At 55.9% G+C, this 19,157-nt stretch overlaps 9 protein-coding genes across 9 annotated transcripts; 5 read left to right on the top strand and 4 right to left on the bottom strand.

Annotated features, from left to right (window-relative positions):
• Positions 1 to 29: 29 nt before the first annotated feature.
• Positions 30 to 1,282, top strand: ACRALDRAFT_1076119 (uncharacterized protein). Its single transcript, XM_071018474.1, has 2 exons — positions 30 to 293; positions 387 to 1,282. The coding sequence occupies exons 1-2, from the start codon at positions 69 to 71 to the stop codon at positions 1,107 to 1,109; spliced, it is 948 nt and encodes a 315-aa protein (XP_070873408.1). The 5' UTR covers positions 30 to 68; the 3' UTR covers positions 1,110 to 1,282.
• A 434-nt stretch (positions 1,283 to 1,716) lies between these two features.
• Positions 1,717 to 3,231, top strand: ACRALDRAFT_2060255 (uncharacterized protein; the record flags this gene model as incomplete). The annotated part of the gene is made up of 2 exons (XM_071021912.1): positions 1,717 to 1,910; positions 1,953 to 3,231. The coding sequence occupies 2 exons, from the start codon at positions 1,717 to 1,719 to the stop codon at positions 3,229 to 3,231; spliced, it is 1,473 nt and encodes a 490-aa protein (XP_070873407.1).
• ACRALDRAFT_1076118 (uncharacterized protein) lies at positions 2,780 to 5,229 on the bottom strand. The gene is made up of 2 exons (XM_071018473.1): positions 5,052 to 5,229; positions 2,780 to 4,988 (listed from the first exon to the last, which is right to left on the bottom strand). Exons 1-2 carry the CDS (start codon positions 5,085 to 5,087, stop codon positions 3,384 to 3,386), a joined length of 1,641 nt encoding a protein of 546 aa, XP_070873406.1. The 5' UTR covers positions 5,088 to 5,229; the 3' UTR covers positions 2,780 to 3,383.
• A 658-nt stretch (positions 5,230 to 5,887) lies between these two features.
• ACRALDRAFT_1070184 (uncharacterized protein) lies at positions 5,888 to 6,653 on the top strand (the record flags this gene model as incomplete). The annotated part of the gene is made up of 3 exons (XM_071017742.1): positions 5,888 to 5,973; positions 6,056 to 6,152; positions 6,216 to 6,653. 3 exons carry the CDS (start codon positions 5,888 to 5,890, stop codon positions 6,651 to 6,653), a joined length of 621 nt encoding a protein of 206 aa, XP_070873405.1.
• Positions 6,654 to 7,022: 369 nt separating this feature from the next.
• ACRALDRAFT_2138849 (uncharacterized protein) lies at positions 7,023 to 9,621 on the bottom strand (the record flags this gene model as incomplete). Its single annotated transcript, XM_071024152.1, has 1 exon — positions 7,023 to 9,621. Exon 1 carries the CDS (start codon positions 9,576 to 9,578, stop codon positions 7,023 to 7,025), a length of 2,556 nt encoding a protein of 851 aa, XP_070873404.1. The 5' UTR covers positions 9,579 to 9,621.
• Positions 9,622 to 9,994: 373 nt separating this feature from the next.
• ACRALDRAFT_1049812 (uncharacterized protein) lies at positions 9,995 to 12,452 on the top strand. Its single transcript, XM_071015616.1, has 6 exons — positions 9,995 to 10,664; positions 10,812 to 10,853; positions 10,917 to 11,022; positions 11,100 to 11,633; positions 11,710 to 11,782; positions 11,851 to 12,452. The coding sequence occupies exons 1-6, from the start codon at positions 10,503 to 10,505 to the stop codon at positions 11,921 to 11,923; spliced, it is 990 nt and encodes a 329-aa protein (XP_070873403.1). The 5' UTR covers positions 9,995 to 10,502; the 3' UTR covers positions 11,924 to 12,452.
• A 68-nt stretch (positions 12,453 to 12,520) lies between these two features.
• ACRALDRAFT_1081436 (uncharacterized protein) lies at positions 12,521 to 13,793 on the bottom strand (the record flags this gene model as incomplete). Its single annotated transcript, XM_071019162.1, has 2 exons — positions 12,521 to 13,642; positions 13,740 to 13,793. The coding sequence occupies 2 exons, from the start codon at positions 13,791 to 13,793 to the stop codon at positions 12,632 to 12,634; spliced, it is 1,065 nt and encodes a 354-aa protein (XP_070873402.1). The 3' UTR covers positions 12,521 to 12,631.
• A 2,748-nt stretch (positions 13,794 to 16,541) lies between these two features.
• Positions 16,542 to 18,452, top strand: ACRALDRAFT_2109927 (uncharacterized protein; the record flags this gene model as incomplete). The annotated part of the gene is made up of 3 exons (XM_071023445.1): positions 16,542 to 16,858; positions 16,918 to 17,080; positions 17,136 to 18,452. The coding sequence occupies 3 exons, from the start codon at positions 16,542 to 16,544 to the stop codon at positions 18,450 to 18,452; spliced, it is 1,797 nt and encodes a 598-aa protein (XP_070873401.1).
• Positions 18,453 to 18,485: 33 nt separating this feature from the next.
• Positions 18,486 to 19,016, bottom strand: ACRALDRAFT_209765 (uncharacterized protein; the record flags this gene model as incomplete). Its single annotated transcript, XM_071022846.1, has 6 exons — positions 18,486 to 18,497; positions 18,557 to 18,602; positions 18,632 to 18,702; positions 18,761 to 18,781; positions 18,899 to 18,922; positions 18,990 to 19,016. 6 exons carry the CDS (start codon positions 19,014 to 19,016, stop codon positions 18,486 to 18,488), a joined length of 201 nt encoding a protein of 66 aa, XP_070873400.1.
• Positions 19,017 to 19,157: the final 141 nt, after the last annotated feature.

The following is a 19,157-nucleotide window of genomic DNA, read 5'->3' as shown; positions in this document are numbered from 1 at the left end:
CTCAGCTGTTCTGTAGTGTTTCCATAAAACAGACAACGAAACCGCATCTCCCCTGACTAGCAGAGGTCATGGACATTATGAACAACCCCTTAGCGACTGCCTCTCAGTTGCAGCGACGAAACAACTTTAGTTCCCTACCGAGTGACCTGCAAGACATTGTCTTCTATGCGACCCAATGCCTGACCCAAGCGGCCGGCATGCTCCTGGAGCTGCCGCAATCCACAACTGCCCAAGCCAATGTCCTGCTGGCGCGATACTGGCTTGTCGAATCCCCCATGCTTCACGAATTTAGCGTGAGATCTCCCCTCCGTCATCGCCCATAGATCCCTTGCGAGGGACGAGAGCCGCTCCTGTGCCGGACTGCCCCAGCTAACACGCGACTTTAGGACGTCTCGGCCGCTGCTCTCTTCCTCGTCGCAAAGATGGGCCCGATACCACGCTCCGTGCGCGACTTTTCCAACGTCTACGCCCATCTCCTCTCTTCCAAATCGAGCTTCTTCCGTCCGACACAACCGGTGCCTCCTCCGGACCTGCGATTGTCCTACCAACACGATGACGAGTACCTGGCCTTCCAGAACCGGCTCCTTGCCGTAGAACCGCGCATTCTCTATGCCCTATCGTTTGACACGCACGTTTCCCTGCCGCACGCCCTGGCCATCACCTACCTTCAGACGCTGGATTTTGCGGGCCAACCCAAGGGTTCCATCGGACGCCGCGTCGTGGCGTACCTCAACACGGCTCTCTTGTCGCCGCAGATGCTGTACCTTACACACCAGCCGCATGCGCTGGCCACGGCGGCCATATACAACGCGGCCAAGGACCTGGGGGCCAAGATGCCCGAGTGCGCGTGGTGGGAGGTGTTCGACGTGGATCGCGAGGAGCTGGGGTTTCTGGTCGTCGGGATGAGGAGCCTGGATGGCTGGGTGAAGAAGCAGAAGGAGGACGTGCCGGGGATATTCGACGACGGTGTGGTCTTGCGCAGTCGCATTGAGGAGGAGATGAAGAAGAGAGGTCTCCATGTCGGGAACGGGAAGGGTGATGCTGTTGACGAGGAGGATGAAGTTATGCGGCAGATGGATGCGAAAATGACGACGGCACAGCAAACATGACATTTGAGAGGAGGGGTTCAGTATTTAGGGAATCCGAGTCTGGTCGTTGAACATGGCCGACTAACACCAATCCCGCGCGTATTAGATGCTATTCGCACGAGGAATGCCAGATGAGAATACCAAATCTAAGACGCTGTATTGTGTAGAATAGAATTGTGTGAATAGTAACTCCGACGCAGTTGGATTTATATCTTCTGTGTTTTCGATTGAGTGCAAATGCCGGACTATATAAGTGCGATGTCGGCATGATCCTCAATTTATTCGTTTTGCGCTCCATCTGTAGATCCACCCTAACCCTCCTCACCACACGACAACAGTGACGTCGGCAGTAGAATCAGACATGGCGGCAAACAGTGAAAACCAACGAAATCAGAATTTCCGAGATATAGCTCTACAACGATGGGGCAGACAACTCTTAGAGGAATGTGCAAGGACAACATTGGAGATCGCAACTGAAGCTCATCCTTCGTCTGAGAGGCCCGCGAAGGATGAAGCATCTGAAGCAGTGCAAGGCCTATACCTACTGCCTCTAGATACTCTGGAAAGACTTGGCCTTCTGGCGAACGATGCTGTGAGACTGGTGGTCCCCCCCGACTTCGTTGGTGAGATGGACCAGAGCCCGCTGCTGGCTTCGACACGAGCACAAGTCGACCACGCCAACCTCCTCGAACGACTCGATGCCGAAATCAGCCGCACATACAATAAATTCTACGACTTTGTCTATCAAGACTTGCCCTATTGCTGGAGACAACTCTACGCCGATCTCTCCATTCTCAAATTCAATTGCCTCGTCTCGAACTGGCAGCCGGGGAGGGATGATGGAACCACAGGCAACGGCGCCAGTGTGGATTTGAGCAGAGACGAGGGGCCGGTGCCTCAGAATGACGACGACGCTTTGGTTGGGCAACTTGTAAAAACGCTGGATAAAGCCCTGATTCTGGCAGGAGGGGCGGGGCTCAGGCGTGGCAGAAAGACCATCGAGAGGATGCTACAACTTCTTGAGGAGGCATATCACGATGATACCGCCCCGTTCTCGCCCGAGCAGGCTGATGATTCGCAACCCAGCAAGAGAGCAAGAATAACCACTGATGGCGAACCCCGAACTTCACGATGGGATACAGAGAAATCGTTCCCGGCACATCGGATCTTCACTCCAGAACTCCTAAACCCCGTAGCCCGCCACGAGAACATGACCATGTATGACTTCCAACGCTACGTGGACGCAGGATCCAAGACACCAGATGGGCCACTCCCTCTCGTCATCCGGGGTCTCATGGATGACTGGCCCGCCATGACAACCAGGCCCTGGAAGAAACCCGCTTACCTCCTCTCGCGCACCTTCAACGGCCGCCGCCTAGTCCCCGTCGAAGTAGGCCGGACCTACGTAGACGAGGGCTGGACACAAGAGCTCATCACCGTCCGGGAACTCCTGGACCGTTTCCACCAAGACGGCGACGGCAACGACGACGGCCGCAGCAGCAACCCGAAACAAACCGCCGGGGAGAAAAAAGCGCGGCCCCTTTCTCCTCCTACTTCCCCGTCTCCCTCCCCCGTCACCTACCTCGCCCAGCATGAGCTCTTCACCCAACTCCCTTCCCTCCGCAACGACATCCTCACCCCGGACCTCTGCCACACCAACCCGCCACCGCACCCCGTCTCCCCGTCCCTCAGCAGACCCGCCCCACCCATCCCGCTCGTGAACGCCTGGCTCGGCCCCGCGGGGACCATAACGCCGCTCCACACGGACGGCTACCAAAACCTGCTCGCCCAGGTCGTCGGCGCCAAGTACGTCCGCCTGTATTCCCCGCTCGACACCGAGGCGCTCTGCCCGCGCGGGGACGGGGAGGACGACGGCACGGGCATCGACATGCGCAACACGAGCACTTTCGACGTCGGAGTCATCGAGGGCTGGGATGATCTCCCGCCCGGCCAGGATCCCCGCGACCCTATCGAGCTGGAGGAGTTTCGCGGTTTGCGCCGCTGGGAGTGTGTCCTCGAGGAGGGCGACGTGTTGTACATCCCTGTCGGATGGTGGCATTATGTGCGTAGCCTGACCGTGAGCTTTAGTGTCAGCTTTTGGTGGAATGGTGAGGACAGCACGGGAGACGAGGAAGGACTTTAGATTATATCGTACATTGTTTGGGGAAGAGGGTATCCGGCCAATGGACAATTCATCCCTCGCCTACTTTTGAATCGTACGAAACTGCATCGGAAAATTACGTATATTACCCCTACCTTCGATTCCCCTCTTCCGCTCTCCCTCGAGACGCGTTACTACGACTCGTCCAACTCCTTCCCTTCTCCCCTCTCCGCATTCGCAGCACCCGCGCCTGCCGTCCCGCTTTGCGCCTCCCTTCTCGCCTTGGCCCCGGCCTTGAGCTGCTCCCATTTCTCGCGGTACTTGAATACCGTCCGCTCCATCTTCTGGTGCTCCTTCTCCAACTCCTCCATCCGCTGCATTGCCGACGCCACCTGGTTCTCCAGCTCCCTGTTCTTGGACCGCAACGCCGCCGCGTCGTCCCCGCCGCCAAGAGACTGGTGAGGCGACCCGGGCCGCATGAAGCGCATGCTCTCGGCGAGCGCGAGGGTCGAGTTCTGCGCGCTGGCTTCAAAGGCGTGCAGTCGCCGACTCAGCTTGTCGAGCATGTCTTTCAGGCCCTTGTTCTCCAGGGCCAGCTCCTCGACCGTTTTCGACGGCGGCGCGGCGGGCCGTGATGACCGACTCCCGCCCGCCCGTCTTCTCAGCAAGGGCGACGTAGGCGCTGAAGGCGACTCGCGCGCGTCGACAAAATCCTCCTCGTCCTCCTCGATGAGACTCATGTCACCGCCGCTGTGGAGGGACGCTTCGAGGCGGCGTTTCTCCTTGTCGGCGTAGCTGAGGATGTTGGCGTAGGACATGGTATGGCCGCTGGTGGGGACGACGTAGAAGGATTCGTTGGGGTTTCCACCGCTGGCTGAGATGGCACGCATTGTTGCGCGAGAATAAATCTTGGAAAGGTCTGGCTCGGCGATGGAAGCAGGGGCTTTGTACTTGCTTCGCCGCGAGGACGAGGAAGACGAAGAGGTTGCTTTCTCCGTAGCCGCGGGCGGTTCGGGTGGCTGCTCCGGACTCGTCGCCGCCGGCTCTTCTGCGATCAGGGGCAGCCCGGCGAAGGCCAGCGGTGCGGAGAGCCGGTTGATCCAGGTGCCAAATGTGTTGTAGAAGCGCGAGTAGCCATCCTCGCTTGTCGCGGTCTGCTCTTCGGGTAATTTCCGCAGCACCTCCTGGTCTTTCTTCCTGTGCGTATCCGTTCGAGGAGAGCCGGCCGTGGGAGGCACCCATCCCGGGCGTCCATTCTGATCCAGCACATTCTGCATCTTCAACTGCGATCCCTCTTTTCTGGGTGATAGTACTTCTAGGTTCCCGGGCGCTTGGTCGTTTGTAACGCTGGGAGGGACCAGATGGCTTCGGTTCCGGGACTTGATGCCGCGTGCGGAGGCCAAGCTCGTTGCGATAGACGACGTTGTCGGCCTGCCAGCGGGGTAACGTTTCTTCTGCGCCAGCGAAGGCGGTGCCGCGGATTTGGCAGAGTCCGCGGAGATGCCCGACTGTTCTGACCTGGCGGGCGCATCTTCGGCGACTGGGCCGGCAGTGGTGTCGCTCGCCTGCTTGTCCTCTCCCTCGGCGGGTTGAGCTTGGCGGCTGAGGGGAAGCTTCAGGAGCTCGGAGAGCAGTTGGTGGTGTTCTTGGAGAAGGTCGAGTGTTCGGAGGGCCTCGATGCTCGTGGTGTGTTCTGCGGCTTTAGCAAACTCGCCAGCTGCTAAGGTATGTTCGTTAACAGCGACTGTGGTCTCGGACTGGTGGGTCGCGTTGGCGGCAGCTCTGGCGTGATCATGCGCCTATCCGATGCTCAGTGTCTGAGAGTCTGGAATGTAGAAGGGGAAACATTTTGAGACACGAACCTTGGTCAAAGGAGATTCCTCCATCTCGTGGGTCATTATTGTTGGGAAAAGGGTCCTAAAGTTGGTCCAGAGGAGATGATGGGGGTCTTATACATAACGGGTGACTAGAGTGCTGCGGTCAAATAGGCAGTAATTTGGAACCCCGTGACCAGATTCAAACTCGAGTCTTGGTGCCTCGGTGGAAAGGTGATAAATAAAAAAGGAAAGAAATTGACAGACCACTTGTTGACCACCATTTGAGTTAGTGACGTGCTCCCCGCAAATGGAGCTGCGGTCTCTTATCTTATCGACTTAGTAAGGTACTAAGATTATTTTATCTCATACCCTGTACAAATATTACGTACTGCTAGGTACTTAGTACGAACACGTAATATGTTGCACTGTACCTGCGTACCTTGATGCTGCTGTACCATACATGTACTGTGTGCAGCCACTCCACTCCCTGCAGATGGGGGTTCCACTTCCCGAATCTCGCATCTCGAGACGGGACAGCTAAAGGGTGAACTTCACTTGAGATGATAGCAACGTAGGGCCAGATACTCCAAGGCACTCGTCTCTGTCTTTGTTTTCCATTTAACCGTCAAGGACCAGGGCCATTGACTCGATTTGATCATTTCGAATCTAATTTACGGGAATCGTGGGCATATATCGATACGTGCGACACCCACGTCGCCATCCCATGATCCTCGTCACTTAACGTACACAGCATCCCGCCAATGGTTCGCCAAAGACAAAAGCCTCGCATCCAATCCAATCCCCCGACGCACGCTGGTCTTTCCGAAACCACAACTCCGACTGCAAGTAACCGGTTTACGGACAAGTCCGCGGCCGGCACGATGAGCTGGGCTACTCGGAACAAGTGGATCGTCCTCGCCATCGCGAGTGGCGCCTGCGCTGCCTTTAATGGCGTCTTTGCCAAGCTGTAGGTTGCCGTTCTGTTATCATCTACTACATATGACTTCTTTGGTTGCCTGGCCCTGACTACTGACATGCACAATTCTCAGGACAACAACCGAACTCACTACATCCATCTCGCGGAGTCTTTCCAAGTTCCTCCACCTATCAAGCATTGGGGGCGCTTTTGAAGTCATTCTCCGAGGCGTAAGCTCTCCATCCCATTGACCAATTCCGTTTTATTCTTTTGACTGCTGACCATCATTCCAGGCTTTCTTCGGTCTTAACCTGCTTTTCAACGGCATCATGTGGACCTTGTTCACCCAGGCCCTGGCCAAGGGGAGCTCAACCACCCAAGTCTCTATCATCAACACATCCTCCAACTTTGTACTCACCGCTTTCCTCGGCCTAGTCATCTTCGCCGAGTCCCTCCCGCCGCTATGGTGGCTGGGTGCCGCCCTCCTAGTCGCCGGCAACGTCATCGTCGGCCGGAAGGACGAGGCGGGGGATGCCGACGCCAATGTCGAGGCCGATGCCAACGCCTACGTCCCTGTGCCGCAGGAGAGGTCTGACTCGTTTCAGGATGAAGATTATGATGGCCGCGACCGGGTTAAGCAGGCTGGCCAGGGCGTGGATGAGGATATCATCGACTTGGGCGATTTGACGGGCCTCGAAACGAGCAATGGCGATGGCACAGAACGGAGGTGAATCATATCTGCCTGAACGCACCGACTTTTGACGTAAACATTGAGCATACGAGGCTCCTGTGATGGATACCTGAGAGTAGTAGGTATGTACTAGACATATACACATAATTTAGACCAACTTTTTGCTCTTCTAGTTGCTCTTCGTCTACCCTCTCTCGTTCAGAAATCTCCCATCCCAAGTTCTCATTCATAGACAAGTCGGGATATACGTCAGTGACGAAATCGCAGCGGCAGCATGCCATCCATGTGTTGAACAATACCCGGCTAGCTCTGGGTATCACACCCGTTATTCCAAAACGCCAATCCCAGAAAGACAGAAATAACAAGGTAAAAGAAAGAAAAGGAAAACAAGTCACAAAGCCCAATCAGATCACCCATTCAAACGGTTCTCGAGCTCCAGAGCCCCGTCATCATCCTCGTCCTCATCACCATCCATGATCTGTGTTCCATGTCGGTTACCAGACGTCCAGCCGGATCGCCCAGGTTCGTCGAATGAGCTCAGGCGTATCCGGCCGCCTGACGCACTCGACACTTTGCCCGACACCCAACCGGCAGCCTTGCGCATGAGGGCCCACAGCTTCTCCTGGGCTTCGAGCATCTCGTGGTCGTCGCGCGGGTGTTCCGCCGCCTCCACCTTGAACTGGTACTTAAGACAGTCCTTGACGGTGACGAGGCCGATGAGTTTCCCGTGGTACTCTATGAGGATGACGCGAGGCCCTATCTTGCGGAACAGCTCCATCGCCGTCTCGAGCGGTAGGCGCGGGTGGACCGTCACGGGGGTAGGGTCGACGTATCGGCTCAAGTCGATCGACGTCGATGTCATGGCATCGTTATTCAACGTGGCGGCCGGTGCCATGGCTCCCACAGTGCCCTGGGGTTGCAGCAGCGAGAAGGTGCAGCGGACCCCAGGATCGACTGTGCCTTCTCGCTTGGCACGGTCCAGCGCATACTGCAGTTCCGTCCGGCCAATGTAGCCGACCAGAGTCTTGGAACTGGTGTCTTCGATGATGGGAAAGCCTTGGTACTTGTGGCGGGATAGAAGGCGCTCTACTTCCCCCAAGGGGACGCCACTCGCCGGGAGTGATACCACATCCCCCTTCATGACGTGGGAAACCGATACGCCAAAATTGTGCTCCTCCTTGTTGTCCAGGTACGGGAACCCGCTGAACCAAATCATGCGATCCGCGATGCCTCCTCTACCGAAGAGTTCGCTGACAGCCTTGGTGACGCCGACGACAATCATGGTCGGGAGGATGTATGTGAGGGCGCCCGTAAGCTCAAACATGATGACGACAACGGAGACTGTGATGTGCATGACCCCACTCAAGGCGGCCCCTGCGCCCAGGAAGGCATACGTGCCTGGGGTGATACAGGGCTCGTCTGGCTTACAGGCGGCGAAGAAGACGCTCCCGGGGTTGGCTGCGTGAATGGCCTCGACGACAATGCCCATAGCACGTCCAAACGATGCCCCGATGGCCATGGAGGGGACGAAAATCCCGGCCGGCACTTTGCATCCATACGAGATGATGACCAGCAAGATTCTCAGCACCGTTGCTATCGTCAGAAGTAGGATGTTCCACCACCTCCTGCTCGGTGCGCATAGGCCGTGGTAGTCCTCGGGACCGTCGCATTCGAGGAACAAGAGCTCCATGCTCTCCGTCATGTCGGTCCGAAGGAAGACGTTGGGGTAGCAGATGATGCCCGTGAAGAGGGCAAGAAGGGTAGCCTCTACAATGGGGTACTGGGAGAGATACCTCTTCCTAAACGCCTGATAGCGCAAGTTCCACTTTATGACAAAGGCGCCGTAGAGGCCGCCGAAGATGCCCAGGATGATGTAGAAGAACGTTTCGAAGAAGTGCCAGTCGCGATCGTAGCTGACCTGGAACATGACGAGCTGGCCGGTCCTGAACGGGTTCATGGCGGCAAGGATGGCGGTGGCCACCAAGGCACAGAAGTAGCTCCTCCACATGGTTTTCAGAGGAAAGTAACTGGACATCTCTTCGAGGGAAAAGAGCACGCCGCCGATGGGACTGCCAAAGGCGACAGCTACGCCCGCGGCAGCACAGGCGCTCAGGATCTCGCGCATCTTGGAGGCGTTGCGTCGGTAGTTGCTAAAGAGCCTCGAGATGACGTTGCCGGTACACACGGCGTAGTGCACACTCGGGCCTTCTTTTCCGACCGAAAGACCCGAGGCGATGGCCAATGGCAAGCCAATGGACTTGATGAGGAGTGTCCAGAAGCCCAGAAAATCCTTCATGACGAAACCGGCGATGATGCACTTGATCTCCGAGATGCCCGACCCAGCGGCGTAGGGAGCGAACGACTTGACCAAGGCCGCCGATGTGAAGGCGAAGAAGGTGCCGAAGATGATGTAGAAGAAGTAGTCGAACGGCTCCAAACCGGTCCAGCGGTGCCACGCCGGACAGCCGTTATCCTCTCCCCAGCAGCAGAACTTCTCGTTGAGGTAGAACGCGGTGGTGCAGTATCCTATCTTGAAGTCGGCGAGCCACTCGGTGATGATATTCAGCAAGGCGGCGTTGAAACCAATGGCGACGCCGATGAGGGTGACGACAAGCCAGCCCTGGGCGGCCTCGTACGACTCCCAGAGGCGGTACCGCCAGCCCGGCTGGCCCTTGTCGATGAGGCCAGCTTTGCGCCGGCGACGGGACTTTCTCCGAGCCTGTTCTCGCGCGGCATCTTGGACCCAGTCTATGGTGGTGAAGTCTTCGTATCTCTTGATCTCGGCGATTTCCTCTTCAATCTGCCGCTCTTGTGCCGGCAGTCTGTTTTCGACATTGCCTTCTTCGATGGTCGAGACGGCAAAGGAGAGTCTCGAGGTGATGGATGACGGACGGCGTTCGAAACCGGGGTGTAAGTTCGATCTCGGGTTCGGCGACGACGAGGCGTGATGGGTTTGGAACGTCATGGCCTCGGACTACCGAGCATCGTTGAAAGCGCTTTGTCTTGTCGGGGGGGTGGGTGGTGGAAGGAACAGAATAATTGTGTGCCACTGGGAACTCGACCTGGTTATTCGCAAGATCCAGCATGCGGAAGCCTTGGTGAGGTAATGTTGGCCAGATAGAAGAGTACTCATTACTTGTACCTCTTCAAGGTTAAAAGTGGGTGTCATGCTCTAACAACTGCTCTTATCGCAGCCAACCCAGCCTTATCTAAGGTACTCCACTCCGAATGATCGACTGTACGGAAGTACCTAAGTGTACTGGGTACTTATGTACTTCGTGCCGTACCTGCCTCCCTTCCGTGTCACTGGGCTGCCTGCCCATCGGAGGAAGAAACTGAAATACCTGGCCAGCCCAACCAACGTCACCCACCACGCAATCCCGACAACCTCATTAACCGGTTACTCCAGGTTTTTCTCAATACTACCTACTGGGAGGCGCAATCCCATCCCACGACGCTTTGCCGCCTGAACGATAACACCCTAGGGTACTTTGTTTGGTGCTGCAAAGTGTAAAGGTACTCGCCAAATCAGAAAGGGCCCCCACCCCCTGATACTGACCGACCGGGAGAAGCTAGCTCACCCACCCACTTGCAATTTATTGCCCCACGCATCACGATTCCTGTCTCTCCTTCTGGTTTCTGTACTTCTCCTCCCACTGCCTCAGCCTGCCGCAACTCGCGACAGGGCACGTCATTCCAACTCGAACAACGCCTATTCGCTCGACGAGGAAAAACAAGAAAAGAAAAAGAAGAGAAAAGAAAAGACGAACAGACGACATTCACGAGTTTACGACCCCATACCATCGACGACAGCAACGACCAACTCTGGACTCTATTCTCTAAACCGCAAATCCAAACTTGATCCGTCTCCTAGATCATCAACGTCAAAATGGATACAAACATGGAGGACGTTGGGCGCGTCCCATCCGACATCTCTCCTGTCCAGGCAAACCTTGAGCCCACAACGATCCCAACCCTCGATGGATGGATTGAGTGCCTCATGAGCTGCAAGCAGCTGGCCGAGTCGGATGTCCAGAGGCTCTGTGAGAAGGTTCGTCGTGCTTTGCCGTTCATCCACCGTCCCGCCGATTTGCTCCTCTCCCTTCGAACGCAACTCCTCCTGCCCTATCCAGCGCCTCGCGTTACCCCATTTTGAGGAATCACCCCTATGGGACTGAACTAACGTATATCTATGTAGGCGCGGGAAGTTCTACAGGAAGAGTCCAACGTTCAACCGGTTGTAAGTTCTCGATCTTCCCAGTGCGCTGGTTCCCGTCAGAGGTAGCTAACCCCACCTTGCCAGAAATGCCCGGTCACTGTCTGCGGCGACATCCACGGCCAATTCCACGACCTTATGGAGCTCTTCAAGATTGGCGGGCCAAACCCAGACACCAACTATCTCTTCATGGGTATGTACACACGCACGCCCGTTGTATCCCACCTCCCTCGCAGTTCGTCTCGTGCCCATGCTGATGTGGAAAACCAGGTGACTACGTCGATCGTGGTTACTACTCTGTCGAGACGGTCACTCTCCTTGTCGCCCTCAAAATCCGGTACCCTTCACGCATCACCATCCTCCGCGGCAACCACGAGTCGCGCCAGATCACCCAGGTGTACGGCTTTTACGACGAGTGCCTCCGCAAGTACGGCAACGCCAATGTCTGGAAGTATTTCACCGACCTCTTCGACTACCTCCCCCTCACCGCTCTCATCGACAATCAGATCTTCTGCCTCCACGGCGGCCTCTCTCCCAGCATTGATACCCTCGACAATATCCGAGCCCTTGACAGAATCCAGGAGGTCCCGCACGAGGGACCCATGTGCGATCTTCTCTGGTCCGACCCCGACGACCGCTGCGGCTGGGGCATATCGCCGCGTGGCGCCGGATACACCTTTGGTCAGGATATATCCGAGGCGTTTAACCACAACAACGGCTTGACTTTGATTGCGCGCGCGCATCAGCTCGTCATGGAGGGATACAACTGGTCTCAAGACAGGAATGTCGTGACCATTTTCTCGGGTACGCTCTTTCGTTTGATTTCTCCCGTTCCTCTTCCCGCCACACTTGCGGTGTCCCGCGTCTGACCATCTTCCAGCACCGAACTACTGTTACCGGTGTGGTAACCAAGCCGCCATCATGGAGATTGACGAACATTTGAAATATACCTTGTGAGTTGGCCCCGTCGCAGCTCCCCCTTATTTACCCGCACTCCTGCTCACTCATATGCCTCCCTCAGCTTGCAATTCGACCCTTGCCCTCGGGCCGGCGAACCCATGGTGTCGAGGCGCACCCCCGATTACTTCCTCTAATCCAACCTTCCCACTCTCATACCCACACGGCTAGTTGGGCTCCGGGCATCGGGTATTGCCCCCCCTGCGGGACGGCGAGGAGTTTCGAATGGGTCCGAAAGTGGGCCTTTTGCAAAAATGGTCCTTGGTGAAGGGAAAGTTGCTCGAGTTGTAGTAGGGTCTATCTCAAGTATGAATGGTTGTATCACCACCCAAGGTCCGCGAGCTCTTTTCTTTGCTTCCCTGCATTGCGCGCCGGGTATGTATACAGAAGGGGAACGATGTTGTTCATGTTCAGACCCGATATGCCCCTCTTCCCCAAAGAACGGATCACCCTTGCGGAGGCGTTCCGACGTCCCCCACTGAAGGATCCAATGAAGCCCCTCGTGTCCATTCTGCTACTGGGCAATGCCTCAGATGCTCGTTCAGCCATAGACGGTCGGTTGCAGAAAAAAAGCAAACTTGTCGATTGTAATGAGCACATCAAGTCTTATGAATTACCTAGCCCCTAGCCATTCAGTAGACATTACATATATTGTGCACTTGGAACCTAACTAAACATGCACGTGTCAGGAAAAATGTAGACGCCGGTGTCTCTATATGCTGTCGGTCAACGCCTGCTGAACAGTATGATACAAATTGTTTTTATGTGTGATTATTCTATACACAAACACAGAGGGGAGTGTTCGGCTCCTCGCAAAAAGACAAACAATACATTTTTAGACGGCCCTATCCACGAGCGCTCCTTTCTTGCACGTCAGTTTCACCACCAGAAAGAGTTCTCTCAGGATCCGACAGGCTTTCTTCGACAGGGCTCTTCTCGTCGACCTCGACAGGCCCCCGGAACCGCCGATCAAACCGAGCGTGCAGGTAGAGGACCATGACGAGAATCTCAATGACAAAATTGAAGCAGTAGAACGCCGGCCTACTGTGATACCATGCCGGGTTGGTCAGAGGCCGGGGAGGGCTGAAGATCATGACGGCACGGATGACGGCGCCGAGGGTAAGCATGGAAGAGGAGGCGAGTAGGACGAGCGCGCTCGTGCGGACCGACCCCGTGTATGATCCCGGATGACGCACCCTCGCGAGCAAACTTCCGGGCTTTGCGGTCCCGACCTGCGAACGGCTTCCGTTGCGGGCCGGGGACGAGCCGAGGAGAGCGACGGCCAGGCTGGGCGGGGCGGGGATGAAAGCGAGGACGGCAAAGATGACGACGGCTACGCGCTGGACGGTCAGGCAGTTTCTGCGCACCGTGGGGTCGAGGGTGAAGAAGGTGAGGATGATGACGTTGATCATGGTGATGAGCATGATGGGCAGCAGAGGAATGGGGACGAGGAAGGGGAGGGTGGAGACGCGGCGGCGCCAGCCGGTGGCGCTGCGGCGGGGGCCGAAGAAGGCGCGCATGAGGCGGGGCCCCAGGAGGAGGTTGAGGATGATGAGGACGATGACGCCGGCGTTGGACACGACGGTGGCGGCGATGGAAAGGTTCACGTTGTCGTGGTGGACGGCGTAGGCTACGCGGAGGGAGAGGCCCAGGGTGCGGAGGACGGCGATGACGATGAAGAGGGCGGCGAGGCCGAAGGGCGTTCCCTTGCGCTTGTTGCTGCGGATGAGGCGGGCGGTGGTGGCTGCCAGGCCGACGTACAAGGCGATCAGGACGGCGGAGATGGGGATGTCGGTGGTCGTGTTGGGGACGAGGCCCGGGAACGCGCCCTGGACCGCATAGGGAGGTGATCCTGGCTGTTTTGAACCGAGTTAGTGAATCAAGTTTGGTATTGTATCGTTGTCGGTCATCGGGGCGGTGCCGGTGCGGCTAGTGACGAACAGCGGGACGTACCTGGGGGTTGATGCCGCTACCCGGGTCGGGGCTCGGAGGTAGTTGCGATGCCATGTTGATTCTTTTTCCTTGTCGTCTTGGCGTAGTCGTCAAGAAACGAGTGGTCTTATGGATTAAGAGGGTAATGAAGGTTTGCTGAAGGAGGTGAGTCTCCCAGACCACGACATGTATCAAAAACTCGCGGATCACAGGACGCAACGAGTCGGCTTATATTCCGAAGTCAGGACTTTCTTTCCATCACACCAGTAGAGGATTTAAGAGATGATAAGCACCGAGCCTCATCGGAGTTTCACGGCCATAACGGGTCAGCTTTCTCCACCCGTCAGCCCGTATTGTGATCCGTTGTGAAAGATGTGAAGCCTTCGGGGGAATTATTACAGAAACAGCCGGTTGGTTGGTTTACGTTGTGAGGAAGAACACTGGGAGGTCGGAGGTGGTCCAGGTCAGCACCGACTGCCCGGCACTTGCGTCTTTGCCGCGGAGGCCGGAGGTTATCATCCCCGATTTCCGTACCTGGCTGATGTCACCACTGGCACACCAGGCTGCATGGATTGGTAAGCAGAGAGATCTGCGAACCCAAGTTTTTGGAACGCACGGGACTGAGTGATGAACAGCTCCTTGTCGTCCATCTGTTTCCTGTCGTACGGACGGCGATGAAAGAAGTGTAACGGTATTGGTGATTCTGTTGTAATCAGGACTCGCCGGTCACACAGGCTCCCCAGCAGGAGATGTTAACATGCTACGAGTCCATCGCGCATCAACAGGGTGTACATATTGAAGAATCAATAAGCGCTAATGCCATGATAAGTTACCGATACTGACGACATTTTCGCGCTTGGGGTTTGACGTGGAATCAATCGGAGCCGTGATAGAGCTGGGGATCTGGATCTTCCGGCCTTCTTTCAGTGACTCCTGAGCCAGTGTCCTGAACCAGTGGTTTCTTATCGGTACGGATTGACTGGGTTCGTCGTACTGCGTACGTTGTACGTTGTACTGTGAATACAAAAACTCGCGATATATCGTGCTGCGCAGGGCGAATCTTGAACACAAAGTACGAATACGGTCGCTCGGACACTGTAATTAAACCCGTGCGCGAGAGGTCGCAGAAAGCCAATCACATACGCGCGACGCAAACGCGTAATCTTAATCTGGCCTTGGCTCGTCAGAGCTTGGGCTTTCCTCTCTTCGGACCTCTCTTGTCGTGGTTGCAAAGCTTCGTAGTATAGGTAGTGTCAGCTACGTTGTAATGTCGGTCAAGTTTGTTAGGAGAACAACGCAGCGTCGCTGGCAACTGCCACGTTTCAAACTAGAACTGGTTCAGTCCATGTTTCGGTCTGACGTGCATGACCAAGAAAGAAAAAAAATACCAGTGCACCTCTCTTGGGCCTCTGGTGCGGCGAAGAAGGAATTTTTCTTTCTACCCTAGGTGCGCTAGGTACCTGACTCGACCCAACAAGATCCTGAAGTAGCAGCCATCCTGACGGTCGTTGGGAGCATCGTTGGACACACGTTTTGCCTTTACTTGTACGAGAACCTTGGGTGAAGATATTCCGGGACCTTTCGAGCAGTCGCCTGGCGTACGCGTAGAAGAGGGGAAGGTTTACGGAGGTTCTTTACCAATATCCCTGGTACACGTGGGACTCCGTACGGTGAGAGAAACACCCTGATCCCCAATGTCTGAAGGAGACAATGTTCATATGTGAAGCCGTTACGAAGTAGGTACGTACTCCGTACCTGGCCGGCAATTTAATCGTAACCCAAAGAGGGGTCCGGGCGACCCACTTCCTGCAACGACGTACCTTTCAACGCCCAATCAACGGCCTGCCGAGAAACAACGTCCATCTCCTATTCGTCCGTGCCTTCAATACCCCCTTGCACGGAGTACGGAAGGTGTCGCCTGTTGCGATGCAGCCTTCCTTCCGCTCAGCATCTGCTCGTATGGGGGGGCTCTCTCCTGTTGGGCTTCTCGCCCCGGTAATTTAGTATTATTATTTCCCTCCTGTTTGTTTCTCTCTTTCCACGGCGCGCGTGTGTGTGCAAGAAGACAGCAAAAGAGTTGTGTGATAACACGTGAGGCTGGAGCTTGAGAGAGGCAGCGACAACCGACGTCTCTCTCTCATCGTCAATTCAACTCCTCCTCCAACTCGCACACCGTCTGTCGTCCAGGCCTTTGGGATCTGTCACGTCCCTCCTGAACACCCGCGACCGACATTCACACCCAACTTCGAGTTCCAGCCAACCACGCTTTCATCGATGCGCCGGTAGTTTCGACGCGCTCATTTTACATCCGATTTCACACATTTGCCTTCTTGCTTTTGAATGGAATAATAGCGGCCGGTCAGCTTTGTTACGCGCTTCGAGAAGCTAGTCGACTCGGACCTCTTTTTCTCGATCTCTCGCGTCCAACGTCAATATCACACCGGCCCTCCCGCCATTTCGCCAGAACCGACGTTCTTTACATTTTCTTTTCTGTCACTGCGCTCTACTTTTGTCTCTGTCTCAGCATCATTCTTTCTGAGAAGGTCACTTGCCTACTGAAATAAGGTTTGTACCTTACCCACGGCGCTTTGCCAATCACCATCGCATCGCTCGTCTGCGAGTGCATCACTTCACCATGCCTACAGTGTCACTTAGGCTCCTTCCTTTTTATTCGCTCGCTTAGATCCTCACACTTTGTACTCGTTGGGCTAACCGCATCTCATATGTTCAGCTATATTCCTTTCGCTGCAGCACTGGACGAACATTCGATTGATCGCCGAACACCGCCAACCCCCACCAGGACACAGCTACGCTACTGTCGAAATGGTGTCGCCGGGCCGAGGGCGAGTTCCCTCGTCTAGACTCCCCGCCGGTTCAGCCCGACGGTCGAAGCGATATCCGAAACCAAGACTCCTTGGAGGCGTTCTCCTATCAGCCCTTACCGTCCCGACGGCCGTCTCCGCTCAAAGTCATTGCATATCGTTGGAACGTTCAACGGCGTGCCCTGCTTTCCAATCAGCATCCATCTCGACCAGTCAATTCGTGGCCGACTTGTTCCCTTTTCTACGCTTCGTCTCGGACCGAGAATCCTTTGACCGAGAACTCCTGTCGTATGTCCGGACAACTTACGTACGAAACAAGTGAGTGATATTGGCCCAACCTATTTGCCCAGTAATGTTGCGTGCTAAGACATGGACAGATACGAAGTGTCATTTGGCTGCGGTAGTATTGATCTCAGAAACACGGATGAGTATTACGCGCGTTTCACAACCACCGTTCTCTGCAATGCCATCATTCAAAATTCAATAGACGCCTGTGATCTTTCGGAAGAAGCGTCACGGGCTGTCTGTGCCGATACATGCGTACGTTTTCCCCCGCCACTGCGCCAAGATTGTTTTCCACTCACATCCCCGACAGGCTTATTTTGCGCAAAGCGAGGCGCTGGTCACCGCTGGTGATGACCTTTGCGAGGATCCTGGCGATGACCTGGTGGACCTGATCCGGGCTGACTTCACCAACTGCGCTCTCCCTGCTGGGGCGCTTTCGTCGGACCGCTGCATACAAGGCATCGCCAACGAGCCAGAGAATTGCGGTTACGGCAACAGCACTTTGGGCCTATGTTCCTACTGTGGATCGGGTGGGATCAACTCCACGGACACATGTTGCTACCATTCAGACGCCGAGAACAGGTGCGCCGACGTGACGCTTCCAGCCATTATACCTTCGATGACCTTTGATCCGCCGATTCCGACCGCCACTGCGGCTGACGGTGATGACGACGACGGCGGCGCGGGCCTTTCTGGGGGTCAGATTGCAGGCATCGTGGTCGGCTCCATCGCCGGAGCGGCCCTTTTGGCCGGTTTGCTCTTCCTGTGCTTCGTGTGCTGGCGTCGGAGGAAGGGCGACGGAGCCAGCCAGAGCGATAGCATCTTTAACCAGCCTTCCCCTGCTCGGCAGCCGGCGGCAATGGAACAAGCCAGCCGTCCGTCCCCCTCCCGGAATTTCGAGGTGGTTCCTGGTGGTCGTGTTGCACGCATGTCGGCCTTGGAAGGCAGTTCCGGGCCTCCTTCGCGCCACAGCACCGGGCTCGCTGCCGGTGTCGGTGCGGCCACCGGATATATGGCCGGACGGAGGCCGGGACAGTCCCTCACGTCTTCCGACTTTGGAAGTAGCCCTGATTCGGGCAGCAGGGCCGGTGTTGGCGTATTGCGGCCGCCGCCCGGCAACATTCGCAGAAGACACGGCTCGCTTTCGAGCGGTTCGGTGCTGGCTGGTGACGACCCGCAGTCCCCAACTAGTGCGGGTGGCATGTCGTCTCCCCACGGCATGGCCAGCCAGCAGTCGGAGCAACTTCCCTTCTTCAAAGACTACTACTCATCCGACGATATCCATCCCGGTGAAACAGTTTCTGTTCTCTGGGCGTACCAGCCGCGAGCTCCGGACGAGTTTGCCCTCGAGCGCGGGGATATGCTCAAAGTTGTGGGTATATGGGACGACGGCTGGGCGACGGGTGTTATGCTGGACGAACGGGCCGACGAATGGGATGTCAGGCGGCAAGCGCAACGTGACAGTGGAGTCTCCAACGCGTCGGGCAAACGCGATACGTCGCCTCCGGTCAGCGGCGAGATAAAGGCGTTCCCTCTGGTCTGTATATGCCGGCCAGAGCATTGGCGCAAGACCATTGAGGGCGATGGCTCGACCGAGAACGGGTCCAACATGCCATATGGCTCTTGAGAGTGACCGGCGCCCCATGCGGAACGGATGGGTTTACAAATACCACTTCACGACAGCATTTGTCATGGGCCATTCGGCTAAGGCGTTTGTGCTTTTCTTCGGACAGCGGTATTTGTCTTGTGGACGGACGGCGACGGTTCTTCATTCTGCCTGTCACACATACACGTCGCCCAACCAACGATGCAACTTCCTTTCCGCTGGCATGTACACCGCACATGAGCCTCATATGTGTGCGACCGGGACAGTGGTACTAGACACAAACTGCTTGCACACTATGTACGAATGGCTTACGTTCTTGCCCACGACACTTTTAATGCTTTCACTTCATCCTACGACCAAGCATGCGCAGTACTTCCTCTTTTCGATTCAGCGGTCCCGAAGCAAGTCCGTTCATATACCCGTTATGTATGGTAGAAGGTGTTTTAGGTGCGGGTGCTTTGCGACACCCAGACGAAGGTGGTCTTGGTGGTCTAGTTACGACACATGGCAGGAGGTGGTGGCAGCAAGATATCCCTAGCCTCTGCCACAAAAGAGTACCAGCATCTTTGTTAGGGTTTGTCTCATTGCCATCCCAATAAATAATAGTTACCCCCCGCTGCCTTTTCCCCATGCGTGGCTTTACCTCGAAATCAAAAGAGGTTCAGGTGTTCCGATATCGCAATACAATTGGGTAAGGGAGTATGAAGTAATTAATTTTAGGTTCAC

This window comes from Sodiomyces alcalophilus (genome assembly GCF_042370955.1).
Source record: "Sodiomyces alcalophilus JCM 7366 unplaced genomic scaffold ACRALscaffold_6, whole genome shotgun sequence".
Lineage (NCBI taxonomy): Eukaryota > Fungi > Ascomycota > Sordariomycetes > Glomerellales > Plectosphaerellaceae > Sodiomyces > Sodiomyces alcalophilus.
The sequence above is the reverse complement of the archived record's forward strand: the minus strand, read 5'-3'. Positions and strand labels throughout refer to the sequence as shown.